Source organism: Gavia stellata, chromosome 2 (genome assembly GCF_030936135.1).
Source record: "Gavia stellata isolate bGavSte3 chromosome 2, bGavSte3.hap2, whole genome shotgun sequence".
Taxonomy (NCBI): Eukaryota; Metazoa; Chordata; class Aves; order Gaviiformes; family Gaviidae; genus Gavia; species Gavia stellata.
Window position 1 is genome coordinate 82729689 of NC_082595.1, and position 24849 is coordinate 82754537.

General features: G+C 35.3%; 1 protein-coding gene across 1 annotated transcript in view; it reads left to right on the forward strand.

The window, feature by feature from the left end:
* EYS (eyes shut homolog) overlaps window positions 1-24849 on the forward strand; it is a 939662-nt gene that overhangs the window by 101479 nt on the left and 813334 nt on the right. The window contains exons 7-9 of the mRNA XM_059831070.1: window positions 9876-9980; window positions 10251-10390; window positions 17711-17877. Coding sequence (XP_059687053.1) covers window positions 9876-9980; window positions 10251-10390; window positions 17711-17877 — 412 coding nt within the window. The remainder of the gene's footprint in view (window positions 1-9875; window positions 9981-10250; window positions 10391-17710; window positions 17878-24849) is intronic.

Consider the following 24849-nt stretch of genomic DNA (forward strand, 5'->3'; position numbering starts at 1 on the left):
GGGATGACTATATATGTGATCAGGGTGGATGTATTCAATGAGGCATATGCAATTTTACTTTTGTTCTAGGAACGAAAGTCTGAATGTTTGGATATTTAACATTCATATTTTTAAAAGCTATTTTCCCTTTTAACGTTTCACCTGACCTGTGCTGGAACTGAATATTATTCAGTCTCTCAAGCATGCTTGAAATTATTCAAGGAAAAATTTTAAAAGAGAGAGAGAGAGAGAGTCAAATGTTTGCATTGATAATGCAATCATATGTATTTTTCAGGTGAACAAAAATAAGATCCCAGCTAATTTTTTTCTTGACGATCTTAGTTGGATTCTTTCTTTGTTAATGACCTTCCTGTAGATGCTACCAGCCAGTCAACCGTATGAGAACTCTTTCCATTTCCATACTTAACAAAGGAGGCTTACTTAAATTTGAGAGAACAGTGATCTCTCATAGCATTTTATCTACCTCTGCAAATGCAGTTGTTTATGCTTTGTTTTTAAACATTAACTTAATTTTTATGAATACCATTGAGAAGTCCTCACTTAAACAATGTAAATGTTGGGCAGGTTGCCTTCTTAAATAGAATTACCCTACAGGTGATTTGAGGTAGCTGACTATGTTCTGCTGAATTTCTTAGGAAAACACAAATGTAAGTGAAAAAAAATATTCTTTTGAGATTTTTATGGTTAGACAAAAAAAAATTATAAAGCAGAGATAATTTTGGCAAATGGGAAAACATGAAAAACTGCAAAACTAAATGAAAGAAATTATTTTTTTTTAATTGTAAATGTGTATAGTTTTCCATCACCAGTGACACAGTTTTTCTTGGTCTCATATGAGGGTTCATACAAGCCATTCATTATTTTAAAAATCTGAAGTTTTGGTGAAGTACCCTACTACACTATCTGGGCTCATAGCAAGGGTAGAGGAAGAGTGATGACATCCAGAGCAGGTATCTGGCTGAAGAAAAGACCTAGCTAGGAGAGGTACAGGTTTGAGATAGCTGTGAGCACACTGCCTTCCTGCAGTACCCAATTCTTTGCTCCTCTTGTCAACACTGAAATTAATCCAATAAGCATCCATACAGAAATATCAGTGCTCTACTAGTTGCATCCTCACCATCTGGCTCAAGTATGTGGAGCACCTTCATGTGCCTTGGAGAGTTTCTGTGGGATCATTAGGGGATCTGTGGGATCCAGAGGGTGGAGGAAGGATGGTGTTGTTTATCTAGGCTGGGTAGGATGCTCATTCTGGAAGGTTCCCTCTCTCTGTGAGTGGCTCTGTAAGTGGTTGTTCTGGATATCTTTGTATTTCACATATGATGATTGACTGATTCCCTTCAGACAAGTAAGAGTTTAAAAGAGAGTCAAAGAGGATAAGACTAGAGGAAATTTCTCTGTTCCAGGCATTAAAAATGTTTTGTATATTATTCAGGTATCCTGGGTGGTTTTTTTATGAACAAGATTTTTTAGTGAGACATATGAAGGGCACTTTGACTGGCAACAAAACAAACAAGCGACAAAGCCCACCACAAGAGAATAAGAGACTATTTGAAAGAGAGGTCTGCAGAAGACTTTGCCAAGGGCTGAATCTTTAAGGCCAGATTTCAGCTAAATCCTGGAGGCAGCTAAGAGAAAGGACAGATAATCTATTAGATGGTCAAAAGTCAAATTGTATGTTCCAGAATAATGAGTTCATTTAAGAGCCAAGGTTAATAAAATACATCTCAAACAAATTTAAAGACATTCTGTAAAAAGTGGCTCAGCTAAAAGGCTCTGTGCTAAAACAACAGTTACAGAGGAACTTTCAGGAAGGACTATTCCTAAGAATCCTTGAATGTTTCTAAACCATGAGAAAGTGAAATTTTAACTGCATATTTAACATTAGAGAGTATGTGCCCGTGTTTATAATTCATGCAGCAATAGACAACAGGGCTAAGTCATTAGCTGACTGTGACCTGTGGAAGTCTTTTTGATCTTTTCAAAAAGCTTTAAATCCAGCTCCGCATAAATAAAAAAATGTTAGCTGGTAAAATTTGAGAATAACCATACTAATGTTCACTTGAACTGGAAAATGTTTGTATTAAATTCTGAATCCCTTTAGTCTATGAAGCTGGGACAGTATTTAGTAAACATATGTGTTTCACTTTGGCTACTCTCACTTATTGGGACATGTGTGTCTCTATGTTAAAAAGCTTATGTTGCTTTCATAAGAGAAGAAATAGATTTCTAGAACACTGGTCCATTGTATGTTGTAAATGTGCCTAATATCTTTTACCTAATCAGATTTACTAAATGATAAGTTCCAGTCTCAGAACTGTTATTTCCAACCCCAACAAATTCTTGTTTTCAAGGAGCTAATGAAGAATATTCCTTTAGATCTTAATTTGAAAAACTGTGCAATTAGAAAATTACTAATATCACATTTTTCCTGGTTTTACCTTCTATAATCCTTTCCTCTCAGAAGAATAACTCTCCTTCACCATTTGTGAAATACCATCCTAAAATGGAGATACAAGAAATTTTGGAAGTAAAGTAAGTGAGAAATTAACACTAAAACTGTAAATTTTGACAAAAATCATATTCATAGATTATTATCCAAATACCCCTGTAGATAAATATGTGCATTCTGAAGCCAAATGCCATTTCAGATGTCTGTATCATTAATTCATTTTTTTAATTAAATATTGGGATAGTTGTAGCAATAGTCAATGAATGAACTAATTCAGTATCATGTATCTTTAGCAAGTTAATAAGTTAATAATTTATTCTAAACAGGTTGTCTAGATTCCATCTATATTTAGTGGAGATTATCCAGGTGTAAGCATTCTCAACCCACCTATAGTAGAAATCTCTCCACCAATGGGATGAATTATATGTTCCTGTTTTTCAAGTTTAGCTGTAGAGAGAGTCAAGACAACTTTTTTTTTAATCAGTATACAATTATATTTTATTCTAAGAGGACTTAAAAACTGCCTATATTGATCTTAAATAAATCTTCATTTTAATATTTATGATAACTAGTTTACTAAAAACAGATGTCTCACATGGCCTATAATAGAATTTTCAAATTCTAATGTTAAAACCATGTCATTAAACTTGATTGTTCAACTGTCTGAGTTACAGTCAGGCAGATGCTTTTAACACCTACATGTGTGAATTGTCAGATCAGTTCTTTATTTCTGCTTTTTTTAATTCTTTTCTCATTCACTGAAACTACTTTACTTTGAAAAGCACAAAGATTAATTATTATACCTAGACTTCTCTAAGAATACATTTACTGCACAGTTCTACACAACCCCAAATGAAAATGAGGAAATTTTCAGAATTCCCGAAAACTTATTTTCCAATTTCTAGTGGGTCTAATAAAGATTACTGTAAGTGGATTTATTGTCTTTCAAAATAATTAAATGTAAAGTTCCTGGGAGTAGAATAAATCATGGCTAATTTTAAGTGTCTACAATGTAAATGTCTCTACCAGGCTTGTCACTCCGTGCTGTCTGCAGGTTCTGTGGAAAGAAATAAGAGTTTTAAAGACCCCAATCATCTGACCTATTTTGGATGTAGAGCTCAGGGTGAGACAAATTGTGCTTCAAAAGTTAAGAGTTTTTCATGGCCTATAAATGCAATAGCATGGATGTAAAGGCCCACATTTCAGAAGGTGAATCTTAACTGCCCATGTTCTGCCAAATAACATATTCTTTACTATTCCTACTAGCTTCTTGGTTTAAATGGTCAAAAAGTAACCATGTGTGTACAAAAAGCACATGTGTGTACATATGCACTAAATCTAATTGTGTGTTATAACATAACTACATTCAAAAACAGAAAAAAAAATACTCTTACGTTGTAGCTTGCTAAAATCACTTTCATTTTGGAGAAAAAAAAAATTATGATGCAGTCCCAGTACTTGTGCACTGAAGAAAAGTGTTAGGTCTTGTAATATATTTTGTTTGATTAGCTTGTTGTCATATAAAATAGGGAATGGGAAATGCTTAGTGTAGATTATCTTTATGTACTCTTTATTAGCATACTGGCTGTTGCATAGCTTCTGCAAAAAAAGTGATAATACTAAATTGAGAGCTGAAGTGCAAAAATAGACCAAAGCAGATCACATAAAACTAAAAATATCTCTAGCAACTACAAGTTCAGCTAAAGTCCTAAGGAATGCAAATTCTGATTTTAGAGCTGAAAATGTTTGGGTCTGTTAAAAATGAAACACTCTTATTAGAAGTGCTGACTTTCCTACACTCTGCAATACAGAAGGCAACTGAGAGTTATATTCTTTATAAGGACCTTCAGGAAGTTATTTGGTAAAATCAGGCTTACTAGTACATACTTCTCTATCTGATTCTGTTATGCTCAAAATCTTGGTTATGGGCAAGGGAGAAGCACACCTTATGTATACATGAAGCCAAGAATTTATTGGTAATGTAACTGAAATGTTAAAAATATAATCATTATTGGGCCAAATCTAATCACTACAGAAAATTAGTAAAAATGCAGTTTAAATTGGGACTCACACAATTCATTTTCCACCACTTTTCTGACATTATACTCACAGTTTTCCCTTCTCCTCCAGGTCTTAAGGTCAATGGTTTCATAGTGGTGATGTTGGGGGCAGTGTTGCAGAATCGACAGTCCTTCACAGGGAGGAATTTGATGTTCATACTGGTAGTTTCTTCTTCACCTCTCTAGGATCCACTTGGGGTCATTTCTATATGTCTGCTAAAATGCTTTTACACTTTTTCTTCATTGGGCTGCGCTTCTATTTTGTATCTGAATTTACTTTTTATGGTGGTTCTAACTCATATTAAACACTATTTCTTTGTTCTTTTTGATATCCTTAAGATCAGTTTTGTCCAGCTCCAGGTTCACACTCTTTAACTGACCACTGGTGATTTGTTTATACTCATGGGGTCTCCAATGCCAAACTTATGCCCCACCTCTTATCATCCCATGTTTATGCTCCTCACATCGCATCCTACGTCTCTACATCTCAAGGCCTCTGTTATTGCACCAGCCCTGTATTTCTTCACAGCATGGGGTTAGAGTTTTAAATCTTATTCTACATAGAATAACTGCTTGTTACTACTATCGATATAAAACTATGGTTGTACCATACAGAGATAAACAAAAGTAACGCAAATTAGAATAATAAACTGCTGTCGCAGTTAAGCCAAGTAAAACATCACTGCAGGAAAGATAGATCAAGCCTGATGAGCCTCAGTCCTGAGGCCTTGCAAATTCAGTCTAAAGCTTATGGCCTATTGCTAGCAGTGGCAGTATTGTATTGCAGGTCTACACGGTAAAACCCCTCATGTTTTCTTTCAGAATTTGAATTGCATTTGCCACCTTTCCTTCTTCTGGTCCCAAAATCAATTTAAATGATTGCTCACAAGCCACTGACAGTACTTCAGCAATGTCATATTTTAGTCCCTTTAGAATTCTTAGGTGAGTATTATGTGGATTTGGTTATTTGTTATTGTTTATTTAAATGCACTGGTAAGTTTATAATCAGGTACAGACACCTGTTTCTTAGCTGGCTGGTGCCAACCAGCAGAGCTATGTTGTTGCTTTAGTACATCGTGGATTCCAAGCTAAAACACACAGATGAGAAGAAAGGTATATCCTTTCACGTTTAGTATGCTAATGTAGTTAAATGTCTCATCCCATAGTATACAGAAAGTGGAAGTGGGGATGAGCTGCTTGAGAGGAATATAGAGACATTACCTGAGTGTGCACCGATGGAGTTAGAAAAGCTAAAGCTCACTTGGAGATAAAACTAGCAAGAATCAGGGAGGACAAGAAAGTTTTCTCTAAGCATATTGGTAGCTAAAGAAAAGACAAGGAAAATAAGGGCCCTCTGCTCAAGGTATAATGCAAAGTCAATTTCTTTCCATGCCTTAGTTTTCACAGGTGTGTGTTCAGGTGCCTTCCAGTTCCTTGAGCCTAGTAGCAGACAAAGTCTGGGAATGTAGCATTACACAGATTAGAGGAAGATACTGTTAGGAGCACATAAGTACATTGGACATGTACAGGGACCAGAAGAGACATACCAAAGGGTGCTGAGGAACCCAGCCAATGCCATTATGAGGTCAGTATCATCTTTGAAAAGTCATGATAAGCTGGTGAGGTCCTTGACTGGAAAAACTTAAATGACAACCCCATCTTCAAGAACCGAAGTGTATTGAATTGCTAGATTCTCCACTGGGGATGGGGCAATCCTGATTATACGTACAAATCTGGGGATGAGAAGCTGGAGAGCAGCCCTGCAGAAAATGATCTGGGGGTTTGGGTTGATGGCAAGTTGAATATGAGTCAACAGTGTGCCCTGGCAGCCAAAAGGGCCAACCGTGTCCTGGGGTGCATCAAGCACAGCATAGCTAGTCAGTCGAGTGAGGTGATTGTCCCACTCTATACTGCCATGGTGTGGCACCACCTCAAGTGCTGTGTGCAGTTTGGGATGCCTCAATACAGGAAGGACATCAAACTATTAAAGTGTGTCCAGGGGAGGGTGACCAAGATGGTGAAAGGTCTCAAGGGCAAGACTTACGAGGAGTGGCTGAGGTCACTTGGTTTGTTCAGCTTGGAAAAGAGAAGGCTGAGGCATGACCTCATCACAGTCTACAATTTCCTCAGGCCGGCAGCAGAGCGGGAGGTGCTGATCTCCTCTCTCTGGTGACCAGAGACAGGACATGAGGAAATGAAATGAAGCTGTGTCAGGGGAAGTTCAGATTGGATATTAGGAAAAGGTTCTTCACTGAGAGGGTGGTCAGTCACTGGGACAGGCTCCTCAGGGAAGTGGTCACAGCATCAAGCCTGTCAGAGTTCAAGGAGTGTCTGGACAATGCTCTTAGTCATATGGTTTAGTTTTAGGTAGTCCTGTAAGGAGCAGGGACTTGGACTCAATGATCCTTATGGGCCCCTTTCAACTTGAGATATTCTATGAATCACAGAATTGCAGAATCACAGAATGGTTGAGGTTGGAAAGGGACCTCTGGAGGTCATCTTGTCCAACTCCCTTGCTCAAGCAGGATCACCTAGAGCATGTTGCCCAGGACCATGTCCAGATGGCTTTTTGAGTATCTTCAAGGTCAGAGACTCCACCACCTTTCTGAGCAACCTGTTCTAGTAAGTACTTGGTCACCCTTGCAGTAAAAAAAAGTTTCCTGATGTTCATGCATAACCTCAGTTTGTGCCTGTTTGTTGTCACACTTTATTTCACTGATATCTTGGGCATAGAATTTGTAAGTAAACAATTTAACTCGTAAGAACACATGCTTAGGTAAAAAATGCGTAAGGTCATTTTTAAAAATAAACAGTACAACAGTAAACTCTTTAATCAAATTATTTTCCCTCCCTCATATGTTATAGAATTTCTTTATTTTTTCCTTTGTTCCTTGTACCTGCTGAACATATTCCTGATAGAAGAATAACATACTTAATTGTGCACAAAAATCTGGTTTGAGTTCTCTAAGTATTGCATTTCTCAATTTTTCAGCCCTCACTCACTATGAAGTGATAATTAGGCATTAAAAGCTAAGTGGATTACTGTGGAGATCTCTCCTGACATCCATTTAACACTTAATCAGATCTTAATACCATAAATTATGCATTTCTCAGCAGTATTCAGATGCTAATAAATTTTATAACAGTTTGGAGTTATTAGGTTTTCTTGACCTCATTGTGGCAGGGGAAAGTTATAAAGTTTGCTTAAAGAATACAGCCATTATAAGGGTTTCAGGTTTCTAGCAAAATAATTCTTTAAGCCAGTTTGATTGTACTAGTAGTTATTCATAAGGGTTTCTTGGGCAAGACAATTCCACCCTCATGAATAAAGATTAAAAATGGATCCAAGATACATATTGAGTTGAAGTTTATTCCCAGCTTTTTTTTTTTCACAATTTTGCCTTCCAGACCTCATTAAGAAAAAATTGAAAAAAACCCCACATTTCCTAGGAGATAGCAACTTCCTCAATACATTCAGTTGATTTCGCAAGTAAAGTATCTATTTCTTAGCATGTTTTTTTGCTAACCAATATTACATAAAGTTACATTTTTTAACTCTTGTCCTGGCTCATACCATGGCTTTCTAAAAGTATTAATCACAATGGCATCTCCCCAGAGATGCAGATACATATAGTTACCATTAATGTCAATACAAAGTGTGAAAATGAGAGTCTTGTAAATGTAAGGTCATGTTGTCCATAGTTGCCCATGTAATATTACATATTATATTATAATAATAAACAGCAAGAATTTCCTATTTTCGCTATTTTGAAAATACATGAGATTGTACATGTAGTTCAGCACCTGTTGGCCCAAGGTAGAGATTTCTGTCCAACAAATCACAGCATTAAGGCCTTAATAGATATAGTGCTGTTTAGATGTATAGAAGTCCCTAAAAAACAATCTTTAGGTCTTAGACTGTTAAAAGTTGCAGTGTATGTTTCTTGAAGCTTATGTGTTTTATATAAGGAATGGACTAAAGTGAATGAAATTGGCAGAAATGCTTTGCTGAAACAGAGACATAGTCATTTCCTACCAAATTTTATACTGTAAGTTCATATTATCCCAATGTCACTGCCTTTAGACCAAAAGAAGAGCTGATTAAAAATTTTAAAACAATGTCATTATTTGAAGTAAAATTATTTCTTTTTTTTGCTCTATGAAGAATTTCAAATAGCATACTAACTTTTGACACAACCTTTTACGGAACATATTGTCTGATTAGAGAAATGAACCCATTTCTTGCACATCTCCCCCAAACATTTTTCTTCTGTACAGCTCTTTGTTTTCTTTCTGCTTAAGCCAGTGAGTGAAGTAACACTGATTGCAAACAAATTGATGGTCAAAACATCAGTAATCAACTCTTATTTTCTTTTCTGAAGTTTTCCTCTTTAAAACTTCCCAAAGCTCCTCCACCTTCTTCTAGTTTTCTCATCAGTAAAGATCGTTTCACTTTTCATTTCTCTATTCTTTACCTTTTCTAAAATTAAAAAAAAAAACAATGCAGAACTCCTGCTGTAGAAATATAGAAATAGTAAATGAAAAATAAAAAAAAAAAAAGTTGGAAAAAAGAACAATAGCACACCAATAACAAGGAAAAAAATCTCAAGAACCTTTACACCGAATTCATTATATTGTTTTCAGTACCAAAAAGAATGAGGAGAAAACCTTAATGTGTTTTCTTTTTTGTCAAATCTATTGTTTTTCCAAGAATAATAGTAAAGCTGATGGTCTTCCTTATTGACTCTTATCACATTGCCAGGGATATATATCTCTTCAGCACATTTTTTTTAGAACTGTCTGGTTACAAGTTCAGTTATTTCTTCCCACTGAGCCAAAAAAAAGACTTCAGCTAAATAAGCAAGTAATTGTTCAGTGGAATAACACTAAAGGTTACCTCAGACAAATGTGGACTGGCTTTTTCCTAGTTAAAATGGAGCCCAGGAAAGACATAATGAAATATATGCATAATAGAATCAAAAGTTTTGAGTAGAGATCAGGGTTGACTCATGCACCTGTAAAAAGTAAAAGAAAATGCAAAAGTATTGCCTCCATTTCAGGTAATTATTTCCAGTGAAAATCCTCCCTCTTCAGCTCCATATCCCATTTGGATCCCATCTAAAATTGTTTTTTAAAGCTGAAAGACTTTGTTCTGACCCTTTTTTTAAGACCCTGAGATTTTTTTTATATAAATGGAGAGAAAGGAGTCTGGAAACTTACACAAGGTCTTTAAATTCTAACCAATATTCCAGAAAGATTATTTAAAGCAACAGTTATTTTACCAATATTACTAATATGGTTCATGGGTTTTTTTTAAGAACATTGTATTAATTCTTAACCTTTTTAGGATTTTTTTCCAACCCCAGGAGAATTCTGCGAGGTGCAAATTGATAACTGTGGTTCCAATTCATGTGAAAATGGAGGAACATGTGCTGACTATGAAGATCATTTTAAGTGCACTTGCCCTATAGGTAAGTCAATGGAAATTTATTGTATTTTCTAAACAGAACAAAGAAAATTTCATCTAAATATTTAAGTTTATGAAATAGCAACATAAAATTAGCAATATATCTCAATGTATGCAATGAACATTTTTATGAAGAATCCCACTTTTTCACTTTGTTTAGGAAACAAAACTGCCAAATTACTCTAGTAGAGTGGTGTTAACTGCTAACACCTTGAACAGACGTAATGTCAATATTCTGAATGAACTGTGATTAAACATTCTCTTTGTGCTGCAGGTTTTGAAGGTGAAAGATGTGAACTGGATATTGACGCCTGTGTATTCTACAATATAAGCTGTGCCCCAGGAGCACTGTGTATGGATAAATCTCATGGATTTAATTACACGTGTTTATCACCATGTATTGGAAACACAGAGGTAGGATGAAGTGATATTTTTTCCGCCCCGTTTTTTTGGGAAATCAACTTATTCTAAGAGCAGTAAGCTGACAAAGCCTCATTTCCCATGGGTTTCCTAAACACAGTACTTGTTCTTGATATATCCGCGTGCTAACCTTCCTCTTTCCTGTGAAACATGCACATCCGAAAGTGCATGATGTGACTAGCCTGGTCATTGTCTGACAAACTGTGTAATGTCTGAGCTCTGCCTTTCTTGCTCTTTATAGATTTACTCACTGTGTCTCCTTCTGTCCCCTACTTGCTGCTGCTATGTTGTGAAACTTGTAGGCAAAATTTCCTTTAAATGTTTGATATGTTACTAGAGAGGATGATGGTATATCAGTGCACAGAAAGAATGACAAAAGCTTCATTTCCACTAAAAAAAAAAATAAAGACCATAATCAACCAAACAACAAAACAACTAAAGCAAGACTAACTACGCTGCAATGAGAGCTGAAAATGCAGTTAGAAAAAAGTAAAATTCTTTTTGCAAGTTACTCTTAAATCCTCACAGAATATAGTAATAAATTTGTTTTTTATACATTCAAAGTATTCTACAAGACTTTAATTTAGATACTGACAATGCTTAGGCCAAAATAGCATCTATTTTGTACCCAGATGTCTTTAAGAAATGTATTTGCTGTAACCTTCTCACTTTCCTTCCGCAACCTTTTCAATTAAATTACTAGTTTGGGTAGGATTCATTCACGTCAGGGTGGACTACAGACCCAGGCCCTTGAGTTTACTGAGGTTTCGATATGGGATAAAGTAAAATACTGTTGCACTTTTTTATTATGATAGTTATTTTAAAAGCTGTGTACACAAGGCTATATAGCCCTTTCAAAAAGCTGCTCAAACATGATAACCAGTGTTTCAAAGGCTTAATCAATTCTTTTATTGAAATACATTCACCATAAAAATATACTATGCAGAGAAGGCAATGTGTTTGCAAAGAAGCAATCAACATTTATGTCACCTTGAAGTCCATGGGTACACGCTCACCAATGAATATGAAATGTAAAACTGAAATACTCACTGGCTCAAAGGTTTATATTTAAATTGTTCAGCATCTGGTAAATTTTAATGTTTTTATGATTTAAAGTGTCATACTGAGTGCAAATTTATTGTACATGGCAAAACACCATAATGATGCAATAATCATTATGGCTAGTTAGAATGAGAAGTGATGGTGTGCCAAGGATGCTGATGGGACCTACTAAAACATTTTACTGTAATATTTGCTTAAAAGCCCTCAGACATATTTAAATTATTCATACAAACATTTCATAGACCATCATAAATGTCATATGGGAAAAAATTTAATAATATATATATGTGTCTCTATACAATTACTGCATGAGACACTTAATGCGGGCATAATGTGAATAATTAGTAGATTTTCTAATGGGAAAGGGAATAGAAACTAAAATAAAGGAGTGATATCTTTGAGTTGTACTTGTTTTCTTAGCCTACAGATCATTAAAGTAATACCATTGGCTTATTGGAAAAAACAAAGGCTTTATTCAAACAAATGAATATTTGAATACTTATTATTCAATAATAACAAGTGTAAGTTCTGTAAGTGTAAGCACTAATTTAAAATTAAAGGTTTATATTACTCAGTAAATTACATAATTCAGCATTTAATTCTTTATTTATTTTTTGTGACTGGAAAGAAAGTCTCTATTCTGGAAGAATTATGTCTTGGACTGGAAGAAAATATATATTCTTTCATTTCTTTTCCGTTTCCAGTGGTACCTTAGTTGTGCCGAACTGCTTTACCTCTATGTGTTCAGCACAACAGACTGAAAAGAATGGTACTATTTTTAATATTTTCTTAATAAACAAAAAGTAGATTTAAGTCACTGGGGCTCTTCTATCACTATATAAATGTATAATGATACTAATGTGTGCGGTTGTTGGTTTTTTTCTTTCCCAGCACAACACTTAAAAGATTAAGGTTGTTTTAAATATTATTTTATTTATAATTTATTTTAAAATAAATATTATAAAAAAGAAATGCAAATGTATTAAAATGGGATATCTTCCTTTAAATTTCAAAATGTAATCTTAACTTTGTAACCAGCATAAAGCCTGCCTGCCCTGTACCTAGAATTATGAAAGACCTCCAAATAAATCAAAATTTTGGCATCTTTAAATTAATGACTTCCAACAAGACAAAATTTAGCTGTATTATAATAACTCTTCTTCTCTCATCTACTCAGGAAGACATCAAAAGAAATAAAGAAAATATCCTTGTCCCATTTGAATTAATTTTTATTAACAGGAGTTCATAGAGAATTGATAAGAGCAATGGTAATAACAAATAACTGTGGTGCAACATACTAGGCATAGATCATAGAACCACAGAATCACAGAACAGCCCAGGTTGGAAAGGACCTCGAAAGATCACCTAGTCCAACCTTTTGTGGGAAAGGTAGCCTAGGTGAGATTATCTAGCACCCTGTCCAATCACATCTTGAAAACCTCCAGTGATGGGAACTCCCCCATATCCCTGGAGACATTATTCACTTCAAAAGCCCACCTGTGACCCAAACAATCACAAATGTGGAGGAATCCTAAGATGTGTGATTATTTTTAGTGGCTGTGGCTAAGTTGAGCTGCTTTATTGCTTCTCTCAAAACAGAAGCTTTTCAAAATTCTGTCTGCAAGCTTACAAAATCATAGGTTCCATTAGCATTTCCTAAGAAAAGATTTGAAATTGTATCAGTAACTATGGGAACTTCAAGATGTGGGCCAATGGTTACTGTTTTTTAAAAGGAATCAAAGGACTTAACAAGTGCTTTTCAATTATTTTTTTGTTCTAGTTTCTGTTTTAAAATGTAAACAGACAAATTTAGTGGGCATAAACTTGGTTTGTTAAAAATAATTCCCATACGAGTGAGGAACTGAACCATCTCTGAACAGTCCTCTCAGTGTCTATCGGCATCTTTACGGTACTAAAGTTGTGTCCAACTGGATTATTGATCTCCACTTGCATAATTTACTTGGAAGTAAATTTGCTCTTTTTATGAGCCAAATGATCCCAAGTTACCCTGTTACATTTGCAGTCAGAATCACAGTTCCAACCTTCTGAATGGAAGTATCTATATGCTCAATGCATACTTAGTGTTTTAGAGGAGCTGCCACTTTCATGTTTGTCCTGGTCCTTACATGCTGTGCAAGTTTATACAGTTTCCTCATCTGTAAAAATAAGGTAATCACATAAATCGTGGAAGAATGATATAAATAGAGTATGGACTCTCATGTTGTTTTCTTTGAGCTTGATTTATTAGGAGAAAAGCTAGAAAATTTTCAATAAGGCTTTTCCAGTTAACCTCAAAGTTGTACCTACAAAGAACACTCTCTTCAGCAAATCTCTGTTGCTTGTGATGCATGTGACATGATGTGATGCTTGACTTTCAGAGTAGAGGTTGACTTTGCAGTTCTGACATATTGCAAATACTGCACCGATAGTTTGATTTAAGCAGATTTTAAAATGCCTTCATGAAAAGGATTTGTGTGTGTGTATTTTTGTCAACTTACTTAATGATTTTATGCGTAAAGAGAGACTTGTGGGCCTCAAATCTTGATGGTGTTTTCAAGTTATGCCTTCTTGGTTTCAGGTAAACTTTTCAACATTCAAACACGAAAGAAAATACTTAGATGCTTTAATAAAAGATTGCTCTGGGGAACTTCATAAAAAAAATTACAGGAGGCTGTCTTTGAATCACTAGGTGTTTATCTTTGAGAACTTTCACTGAAGACAGGAAAAGTAGGAAATGGCAGACAGTATTTTATATCTTATATGATTCTATACCTTCATATATTCAGAAATAAAGCCTTTTTTATTTATCAAAAGGAAACTAATTATAATAAATCCATTTAAAGTTTCTGGAAGAAGTGTTATTTGTAAGAAAGTTAAAAAAAAAACACAAACAAGGCAAAGGGAGGGGTAGCTAGCCAAAACTTGCCAGAAGTGAATAATTTAAAGCCAATTTATTTTCTTTCTATAACAAGAATAGAAGTGACAAAAGTAAAAAGCTTTTACAAAAGTTGAAATAGATCAGCTTCTTATGTAGTAATCTCATAAGTAAACTAGTGAAACAACGTACCTGCTCCAGCTTGACGTAAAGCAGATAAGATAATTATACTTAATTATTCTAGCAGCAGTTTCATGGACAAATGTCCAAGGGAAATAGTAAGTAGTGTTCTGCAAGGGCCTGACTTACACCCAGTTCCACTCAGTAATTTCTTTCTGAATGATGGAATATATTACACATGATAAAACTGAATCTGACACCACCTTGGAGAAATGATCTGGAAATGCAGGATGGAATTTAGTGTGTACATTTGCAAAGGACAAGTGTCAGCTGTGAACTTCAAGATTCTTGTGTGAAATTAATCTCCAAAATAAGAAATTCAATGACTCTTCGATTACTAGTGCCAGTAGGGATTGCAGGTAGGTTTTTTAGATGCTGAGCAATATAGCCATCTGTAGAAACATATTTTCTATATAGTTCTCTACAAAGTTCGCTTCTTAGAAACTGCTTTAACAATACTTACTGCACTTACAGAATGGAAAAATAATGTTTAATTGTCAGGAGCCAGAGTAGCAAAATTGAATAAAAAGAAACATAGTGGAACTGAGTCTGCATAAATTAGGAAAACTAACTCATACTCTGGAGACCAAAAAAGGCATCAGGTTCTGCTTATAGGCAATCTAAGAATTTTGAGCATTTGCTCCATGAGGAATAATTCAATAGCATCTACATTGTAGGTAAAACTTAAATCTACAAGCAGTTAAAATAAGCAGAGTGTTTCTTTCATATTAATCATACTTTTCCATTTTTTATTGTCATAATTTCTTCTGGACTTTTCAGCAAATATTTCTTGAAATTCCAATATTTTTGTTTTGAGGAGTGATTTTTTTTTTTTATTTAAGAAAAAAAATTTACCTATTTGCTTAATGTACCACTAGTCCAGAAACGAACATAGCACAGATTAACTAAAATTACACTTTTGGAAAATTTTGAATATGCAGGCACAATTGATTTTGCAATAATAGAGCCTGAAGGCTGTAGTAAAATGATATGCCTGGGGGAAAAAAAAAATATATGAGTATATATATAAAAAGTACAATTTCATTCAAACTGCAGAGAATTCCAGGAAAAGTAAGATGGAAGAAGTGTTAGAAAATAATGAAGGAAGTAATGATTGCACTGAGTGAGATCCTTCTAGCTCAGTGTCTTACCTCAAGCAACAGACAACAGATGATACGAGACAGCCATACAGTAGGGTTACTTCCCTCAATTACTGCAGAGTGAAGAATGGAGAAGAATACAATGTAATCATCTAGGGGCTAATTATGTTTTCTTGCTATAATAACATTTCCTGGGTGATATTAGAAGGAAGTGATTCTTGCATTTTTATCAAGACTACACAATAAGGCAGATTTGTTTTACTTGCCATAGACAGAAGTGCAATGATCAGAATGACCAGAAGAGCCCCTGTTTATGGTCTGTTAAATCATAAGATTTGTGTTTAATCCTAACTATGAAGAACATTTACTTTGAGAAAAAGAAAAAGCTGATTGAAGGGAGGATGCTGCTCTTTCCAAAAGTCCTTTTGTCTGTATATTTTAATTTTGAAATATTTCTTATATAAAAAAGTAACAAACAAATATTTGTAGTAACTTTAGAAAACCACAATGCAGGTTTGAAGTTTAGAAAAACCACAATGTAGAGGTATTTATTTTAGCTTTAGTAAAGATTAAGAAATGTATTTAGCCTTAATTTCTTACAAAACCCTTAATCATCCTAACTCAGAGTTTTCAATATTTAAATTGATAGGGAATTAATTTTACAGCAGAGATAAAAATCTGTCTGATAGAGAAAACTGCTAACTAGATTTGATGCTAAAAATGTCTTTCATAGCTTTACTTTAAAGGTCCTTTAGATTGCATTAACATCTTAAAGGGTAACACCATGCTTCACAGTATAAAGTATCAAAACAACATAAGAATATAATTAATATAATGTTGTGGCATTATTGAAATACAACTTCTGTCTTAATTGTCTAAATTTTTTCTAGATGGTTTTCTTGACTGTAAGCTTACTTGACCTATTTGAACTCTGAGAAAATAGTAAGCCTCAGGACAAAATCCTGCATAAATATTTAAATAAAAAAGTAAGATGACACACAAAAATCAAAAAAGATAGCATTTCCAAAACTATACACACAGGAGTTTTCTTTGCATTTATGTTAAGCAGTGCTTTTCTTCAAGAAGTTGTCCCATTGAAAAAGGATCCCAAATTAAGTCTAAAATTCTGTACTGAGAGCATAGCAAAAATCTCTTGATTTTAAGGTCAATTTAAAACTTAATCAAAGACAAATGAATATAGAGAATTTCTGCCAAGAACTGTTATTATTACAAATCTTAATGACATTATAAAGAGATTCAGACTCAATCAAACTGAAGTACTAGTGCATTAGCTCATCTTCTAGACACCATTTTCTTTAGAAACCAATTGATTAGAAGGAGAGGTCTTAATTGCTTTGAAATGAAAATGTAGTTATCCGTTTTTACACTGGCAAAATTTTCATGGAAATGAAATGGGACCCTAAATGTTAAATGAAGAAAGGATCATTCATTCCAACCTAGAACTTTCTCTAATTTTTGAAGAATACAGGAAATACTCTTCCAGTAAGCAATATTAGCAAATAAAAGCTAAAAGAAGAAATGCTGTTCCAGTCTAGGTTTATTAATTTTTCAAAACCTGCAGGTTGAAAAGAAAGAAGGTTCTGGTCTTCCCAGAGCATAGATGTAATATATATGTATTTATAAATATATATAAATGATTCAACAATAGGTTGTGAATCAGAATTATGATTAAAATTTTAAAAATTTTCAGTATTTTTTTCCTGATAGCCACAAATTCAATTAAATTATAGGTAGATTTTAAGCACAGGAACAGTTGTTCTAGTCTTTCAATGGAAAAATAACAGGCTAGTTGACTATCATCCCTCCCAGAACAAGCACATTTTAAGGTCTGTTATGAAAATGGCACTGTTAAATTGAATCATAAATGCCTCTTTCCAACTAAACAATTAATTGATATATTGATTTAATGATATTCAGTATTTTAGGTTCTTGGAGATCTGTCTTTTGTAATATTACAACATAAAAACATTAAATAACTATATTTATTACCAAAGGCTTATTCAGTTAAACTCTTTGGGGTAAAAACCCAACATGTAGAGAAAAACCTCTTTATGTATTTGTACTTCTCATCTTCAGGTATGTGCAAACGGAGGTAGCTGCTTCTACGATGAAGAAAACCAGAGATCTCACTGTGTCTGTGCACTTGGATGGACAGGACAAACATGTCTGGAGAATATTAATGACTGTGAGGTAAACCAGTGCCAACATGGAGCCACATGTGAAGATGGAATTAATAAATACAGGTACTAACATGATGCTTTTGACACAAGCTTTCACAAAGAAGTTTATGCTGCATGAAGATATTTTTCCTTTTAGCAAGAATTACAAAGGGAGTCACTATTGCAGTATTATCTTTCTCAGATTACAAAATGCCGTGGATACTAACTTTCAATAAGCATGCACATTCAGTAAGACTGTGTAGTCTGAAGTATTGCACAGGAAGGCCTCACAAATACTCGTCTTTGCTATACAAAGTAGTTAAACCAACTATGCAAAATCTCAGATAAATAAATCATCTGTTTTAGTAAACTTTATGAGCCTGGAGTGTGACATGGAGTGACTTTTCTTATTAAAATTTTAATTATAATTTTCAAGTGAATAATTGAAATGCTGAGTTATTTGTGGCTCTTTGGCTTTTTCTTTTTTTTTTTTTATATATTGACAAAACTGTCAAGTATGTGCTTTCCTTTGTGAGCTGTAACATGCTGTAGATATTTGAAAGTGAGACTCTAGAAAAGTATAGGGAAAAAATAAATGGAAAATTTTTTCTTCAATAAGCAGAGTTCAGCTGTTCTTATCCGACTTGAATTATTTATTTTTCTTCTACAAAAACCAGAATAACTAAAATCTCTACATAATGTCTGTGAATGTATTTTGAAAGGCTTTAATTTTATGCTGTGTCCTGTACTTAGAAGCACTGTAATTAATATGCTTTAATGTTTCTATTTAGAAAAGGTTGCAATAGTGAACAAAATTAAAATAGAAGTAATTAAAAATTTCTTCCACTCCACCTCTGTAATAATAACTGTTATCCCCAAATAAGCCCACAAATACAGATAAGAATATGACTCTCAATATATCAGAGTTAAAAGGAATTTTTGCCACGGACTCCTGACAAAGTATAAATCCTTCCTTTCTGCCAGCTTGCTATCAACTCTCATATCAAATTACTGGACCATATTTTGACATTTTATGTGACTGATAAGTCTGTGGTTTCCCTCTCTGTATCAGGAAAAAAATTCTGATAGAAGAACAAAGCCATGTTTACCTTACAAAATCCATTAGCATTTACTGAGAAATGAGTAGGTCTGAAGACTTCTGGTAAAACAAGACCTTTTGAATTTAGCTCGCTAATCCAGCCTCAGGCTACTGACAGAAAACACTTAATTCTTACTTTTTCAGTCTTTGAAAGACAAATTAAGTTGACAGATCAGCCTGTTTATTTAAGGAACAAGAAAACATGACATTAAGATCCCGATCCTATATGTGTTAGTGGACAGTTTTGTTATCAGAGAACCTGATCCCACATAAACATAACTGGTTATTTTGCAAAGACAATGTGCAGAGTGTTTACTGTATAATACCTGCTCTGTGAACAGAGGTTATTTGTTTCTCAATGACAGTGAAACATTTTTTAAGAGAACTGAACTATCCCTTCCTGAAAATAATGGTATTTCCCAAGAGTTATTTATTGTCAGCAAGTGAAACAATTGTCATTTCCCCTTTCCAATACCCCATTAAACCCAAAAGAATAGGGGAGGAAATGCTGAACGTAACTACTGCAGTCACCCAACTTTTTTGAAAGACTCTTGTAATTTGCATTTCTATCCTAAAATGGGTATCATTTTTGATAAGGCAGTTATCAAGAGGTGTATTTGATGCAAAGTCGTTTCAGGAAGACATAAGAAAACTGTCAGCAAGATATATGGAGAATTAGATGTGTAAGTGCCATTAACAACTCTACTGAGATCCATTTTTAAAGCTATTATAGTCATTGAAAACATCACTTACTTTTATCTCCTCCACTTATTAAGTAAGTAAGCCAAAATGTTATGTATTAGTTTCTTATTTATGGAAAACCAGTGTAAAACTCTAGACTTTTCTCCTAGTTAAGAAATCTTAAATTCTAAACTAATTATTAAAATTTGGTCATTATGTATTGTTCCAGTGGTGGTTGTTATAGTAATGCTAAAATCAGGAAAGCATGGATAGAATCCAGATTAGCTTCAAGAACATCACCCTCTTTTAAGTTCTCACATTCCACAAGCTTTCAGGTTTTTCCAGATTCAAAATAGGCACGCAGCTGTATGTAATTTTTTAACTTTCTGTCTCCTCACCATGGCATATTCTGTTTCTCCTCCTATATTGAAATTACTGTTCCAGACAGTAGTGTCATATAGGAGTATGTTTAATATATGCAGAGAATTTCCTTTGAGTTCAGGATGTGGAATTGCTCTGGGTGAAGGAGGGGGACTTTAAAACTATGATATAGTATAATGCTCAGTAAGGCTACATAATAAGAGCAACATAATCACAATAGTAAGTCTCAGGAGTTTTACTTCTTTGGTTTAGTGAGCCTTCTCTTACAACTAAAGTGGTCTCAATCACGCTGACACAAAACCTCTTATTAATGCAAATGAATTATTGCACTTCCAGCTGAGTCTGTGCTGTTTGAGGTATCGTAACATAAGTTAATCAGCATGTATTTAAAGCGATAACTTCACCAAATAATTACTGCTCCTGCCACTGGGCTGATGGTGTAGCTGTTGATATGATGAATCTGGCAGATACCATGCAACAGACCAATTGCATCTGCATGCCAAAAGAATCTCTTGACTTTTGGTCACATATACCTGAGAGAAAAAACAGAGAAGATTCATTACCTCAGTAAACAGACAGTGTTGCTACATAAAAAAGTATTTGAATTTTCCTTTCAAAAGAACCTCTATCGTTTCATTATGTTCTCTATAGGAGAAGAGAGAGAAGAATGGATTTAATATAGCCCAATGAAAAGGATTTAATGAATAATTAAAGTGAAAGAACTCTTCAAGGAGTTGATCTACCTGTTTTAAAATCCAAGGAGGGCTTTATTACTCTGTTTTCTTCACCCTTGTAAATTTATTCCTTGCCAACATTACGTTTCGGACAACTAAGATCCTAACTGAAATAAGTCCTAATAGATATTTTGCTGTAGCCTGTTTAGTGAAGGGGAGCAACAGAGAAAAAAGACAGAATTTAAAATTCAATGTAGTTTCCATTACCTGTCCTGTTTTTTCAGTCCAGTCTGTTCAGATGAAGTTCTATGCTTATCATAGCCTCAGGAAAGCCCAGCAAGGACTGAGAACTATCAGATTAAGACATTTGAAGACGCTGTATTGTAGGATTTACCACTGTTTAAAAGGTCATGATAAACTAATATGTTTTAAAAATGTATTTTAGTCTATAGATACAGCTCTGAGCTCAGCATTTAATGAGGTTTTACGCAGGAAAATTTCCCATTAAGAAGTTAGATTTGGTGTACAGTAAAGCTTGTATTGCCCACTCATTTTTCAGTATTTGGGATATAAATTTCAGTGTGTATAATTTAACCTTGAATTAGTGTCACTAGGAAAGAGTAAAGTGTTACCTAGTGACACATTGTTAAATAAATGCTTTAGAATATGAAACACTTCTTTGCATGATTCCAGCAAGATTATGAAAAGTAAACATAATTTAGGTAACTTTTGAGTATCACAAAATTCAAAACTTCTATTACTTTATTCATCCTTGACTTTTTCAATTTTCTGCCAGCTGGATAAATTAAGCTCTTTCATTATAATATTTTTTATATCTAATTTTCCATTTTCAAGTTTATTCATCCTATACTATATATACAATTTGACTGCAGGACCTAGTTGACAGTGCCATATAAAGTTAGTACTATGATACATATAGTTTTCTATAGCAATAATATGCTTCTTCCACTAGAGAAAGAGGAAAAATACTTTTCCTCACTTTGCTACAACTCCAGAAGGTAGGTGAATATATGTTGCAATTTCTTAGGGAATATCTCTGTAATAAGTTATACAACAGCTTTTCTGCAGAGAATACAGATGCTTACAAAAAGCCAAAGTGAAACTAAATAACCTTTTAGTCCATTTATGAATGTGTGTGCAGTTCATATTTCAACTAGAAAACAAAATAATTAATACTGAGTAAATGCACTTAATCTGCTTGACCTACTACAAGTAAAAAAAAAAAAAAGGTAGAGAGATACTGGGAAGTCTTTGCTTATGCCAAACTTCAGTGCTCGTATGTGCCTTGTGTCTCAAGACACAAAAATAGAAAATAGCTGGGTCATCTCCTAGCACAGATCAGCATAACCACATCTTCAGTCTGGTCTTTGGCTTTTTTCAGTCATTTTAAAGATTCGCCCATTGTACACAGTTATTTACTCAACAGCATAAGTTGTACTACATCTCTTTAGTGCAGGCAGTCTGTGGTGACATTGTGACAGCTGCCCTGCCTGGACTAACTAGTACCAACTTGCTTACCTGCACACCTGCTGTTCTAGACTTTCGGTGATAAAAAGTTATATCCTACCGCATATTGGTAGGAACATATTGCAGCTATGCAATAACCATCTGCATTTGAGTAACTCATTCCTTCTTAGACTAAATTCTATGCCTGACTTATCTGCATTTCCATTTAAAATTTATTTCACAGGCTTATACATTATTGTGCAATGTTAACTATATTTAGGCAGTTTAGTAGCAATGTACAGTCATCTGCATGATATGTGTGGGAGCAAAACAATCCACAATAGGGTAACTGTGGTTTGAGTTAGGTATCCACTACTAAAATCCATGTTTGTAGCAAAAGTATTGAGGTATTGGTTTTTCCTCCTACAATCTGTTACACTTGAAATGTTGCTATGGACAAAAGAGGACATATGTTAAGCTTAGAAATTATTGTTAGAAATTGTGGCTGGAAAGCTCCCCCGCAGAAAAGGACCTGGGGGTGTTGGTCGACAGCCGGCTGAATATGAGCCAGCAGTGTGCCCAGGTGGCCAAGAAGGCCAACGGCATCCTGGCCTGTATCAGAAATAGTGTGGCCAGCAGGACTAGGGAAGTGTTGTCCCCCTATACTCAGTGCTGCTGAGGCTGCACCTTGAATACTGTGTTCAGTTTTGGGCCCCTCACTACAAGAAAGACATTGAGTTTCTGGAGCGTGTCCAGAGAAGGGCAACAACGCTGGTGAGTGGTCTGGAGCACAAGTCTTATGAGAATCAGCTGAGGGAACTGGGGTTGTTCAGTCTGGAGAAGAGGAGGCTGAGGGGAGACCTCATCGCTCTCTACAATTACCTAAAAGGAGGTTGCAGAGAGGTGGGTGTTGGCCTCTTCTCCCAAGTGACGAGTGACAAGACAAGAGGAAATGGCCTCAAGTTACATCAAGGGAGGTTTAGGCTGGATATTAGGAAAAATTTCTTTACTGAGAGAGTGGTGAGACACTGGAATAAGTTGCCCAGGGAAGTGGTGGAGTCACCATCCCTGGAAGTGTTCAAGGAACATGTGGACGAGGCATTGTGGGCCATGGTTTAATGGGCATGATGGTGTTAGTTGATGGTTGGACTTGATGATCTTACAGGTCTTTTCCAACCTTAGTGATTCTGTGATTCTGTTATTCCCATAATGTTAATACAAAATTTCTTCATATTTATCTTTTCTTTGGTGCCATGCTCATCCTTTCAATGTTCCCCCAGTTTGTAAGGTTGACATTTTAGTCTTCCTTAAGAAAGTAGTTGGGGAATGTCATTAACATCTCCTGGTCTTTGCTGGGAGGTGTCCCCCCTCCCCAGGGGGGCCATTCCCACAGCTGAAGCTGAGGCAGGGAAGGCAACAGTCCCAGGGCCTTGGAGCAGGTGTCATACCGTTGAAACCCAGCACAGGCCATGACAAGGCTCAGCCCTTGCACTGATGCATCATCACACAGCTGGGGCATCCCTCTGATAAGGGCAAAAACCATGTTTCCTGAGCTAGAGACACTCACAAATAGGAATTCTGGTATCATATATATCTGTAAACAAATTCTTTTTTAATTTATTATAGAGAAATATTTCGGCTTTGCAGCAAATGAAAACTGCAAATCAATCCATGATTCAAAGATTTTTATATCATGTTCAATAATTTAGTGCTGCTGAAGTATTAATGCAAGGTCATATTCATTAAAATCTAATGGGATTATGGTATTTTTTCCTACCATAAGTGTAAAAGTATTAATTACTTAGAAATCATTGGTCTTGATATTATTTCTAAGACAGACAGGAAAAGATATTTGAAGTTCAGCTATGTCAGAGTTATACCAGCACAGTGTTGTCGTGGTTTAAGCCCAGCCGGCAACTAAGCACCACACAGCCACTCGCTCACTCCCCCCAGGTGGGATGGGGCAGAGAATCAGAAGAGTAAAAGTGAGAAAACTCGTGGGTCAAGAAAAAGACAGTTTAATAGGTAAAGCAAAAGCTGCGCAGGCAAGTAAAGCAAAGCAAGGAATTCATTCACTGCTTCCCAAAGGCAGGCACGTGTTCAGCCATCTCCAGGAAAGCAGGGCTCCATCACGCGTAACGGTTACTTGGGAAGACAAACACCATCACTCCAAATGTCCCCCCCTTCCTTCTTCTTCCCCCAGCTTTATATGCTGAGCATGACGTCATATGGTATGGAATATCCCTTTGGTCAGTTGGGGTCAGCTGTCCCGGCTGTGTCCCCTCCCAACTTCTTGTGCACCCCCAGCCTACTCGCTGGTGGGGTGGGGTGAGAAGCAGAAAAGGCCTTGACGCTGTGTAAGCACTGCTCAGCAGTAACGAAAACATCCCTGTGAATCAACACTGTTTCCAGCACAAATGCAAAACACAGTCCCATACTAGCTGCTATGAAGAAAGTTAACTCTATCCCAGACAAAACCATATCATTTACGTCATGCTCAGGTCTCACACTATCCAATACATTCTCATTAACCACCACCCCGCTTCCCATCCTTTGATACAATACACATATACCATTCCCTTAGTCTATGGACCACCCCTGTGAAATGTCTGTAAAATGTCCATAAATGTCCACAAAATGTCCACTGAGTTCATTTAGTCCATAACTTTGGGCTCCATCTGTTATGGTGGTCACTGAGGACAGGAGAGATGTTGTCTCACATGGAGTTATTGGGCACCAAAGCCAGCTCAGGCG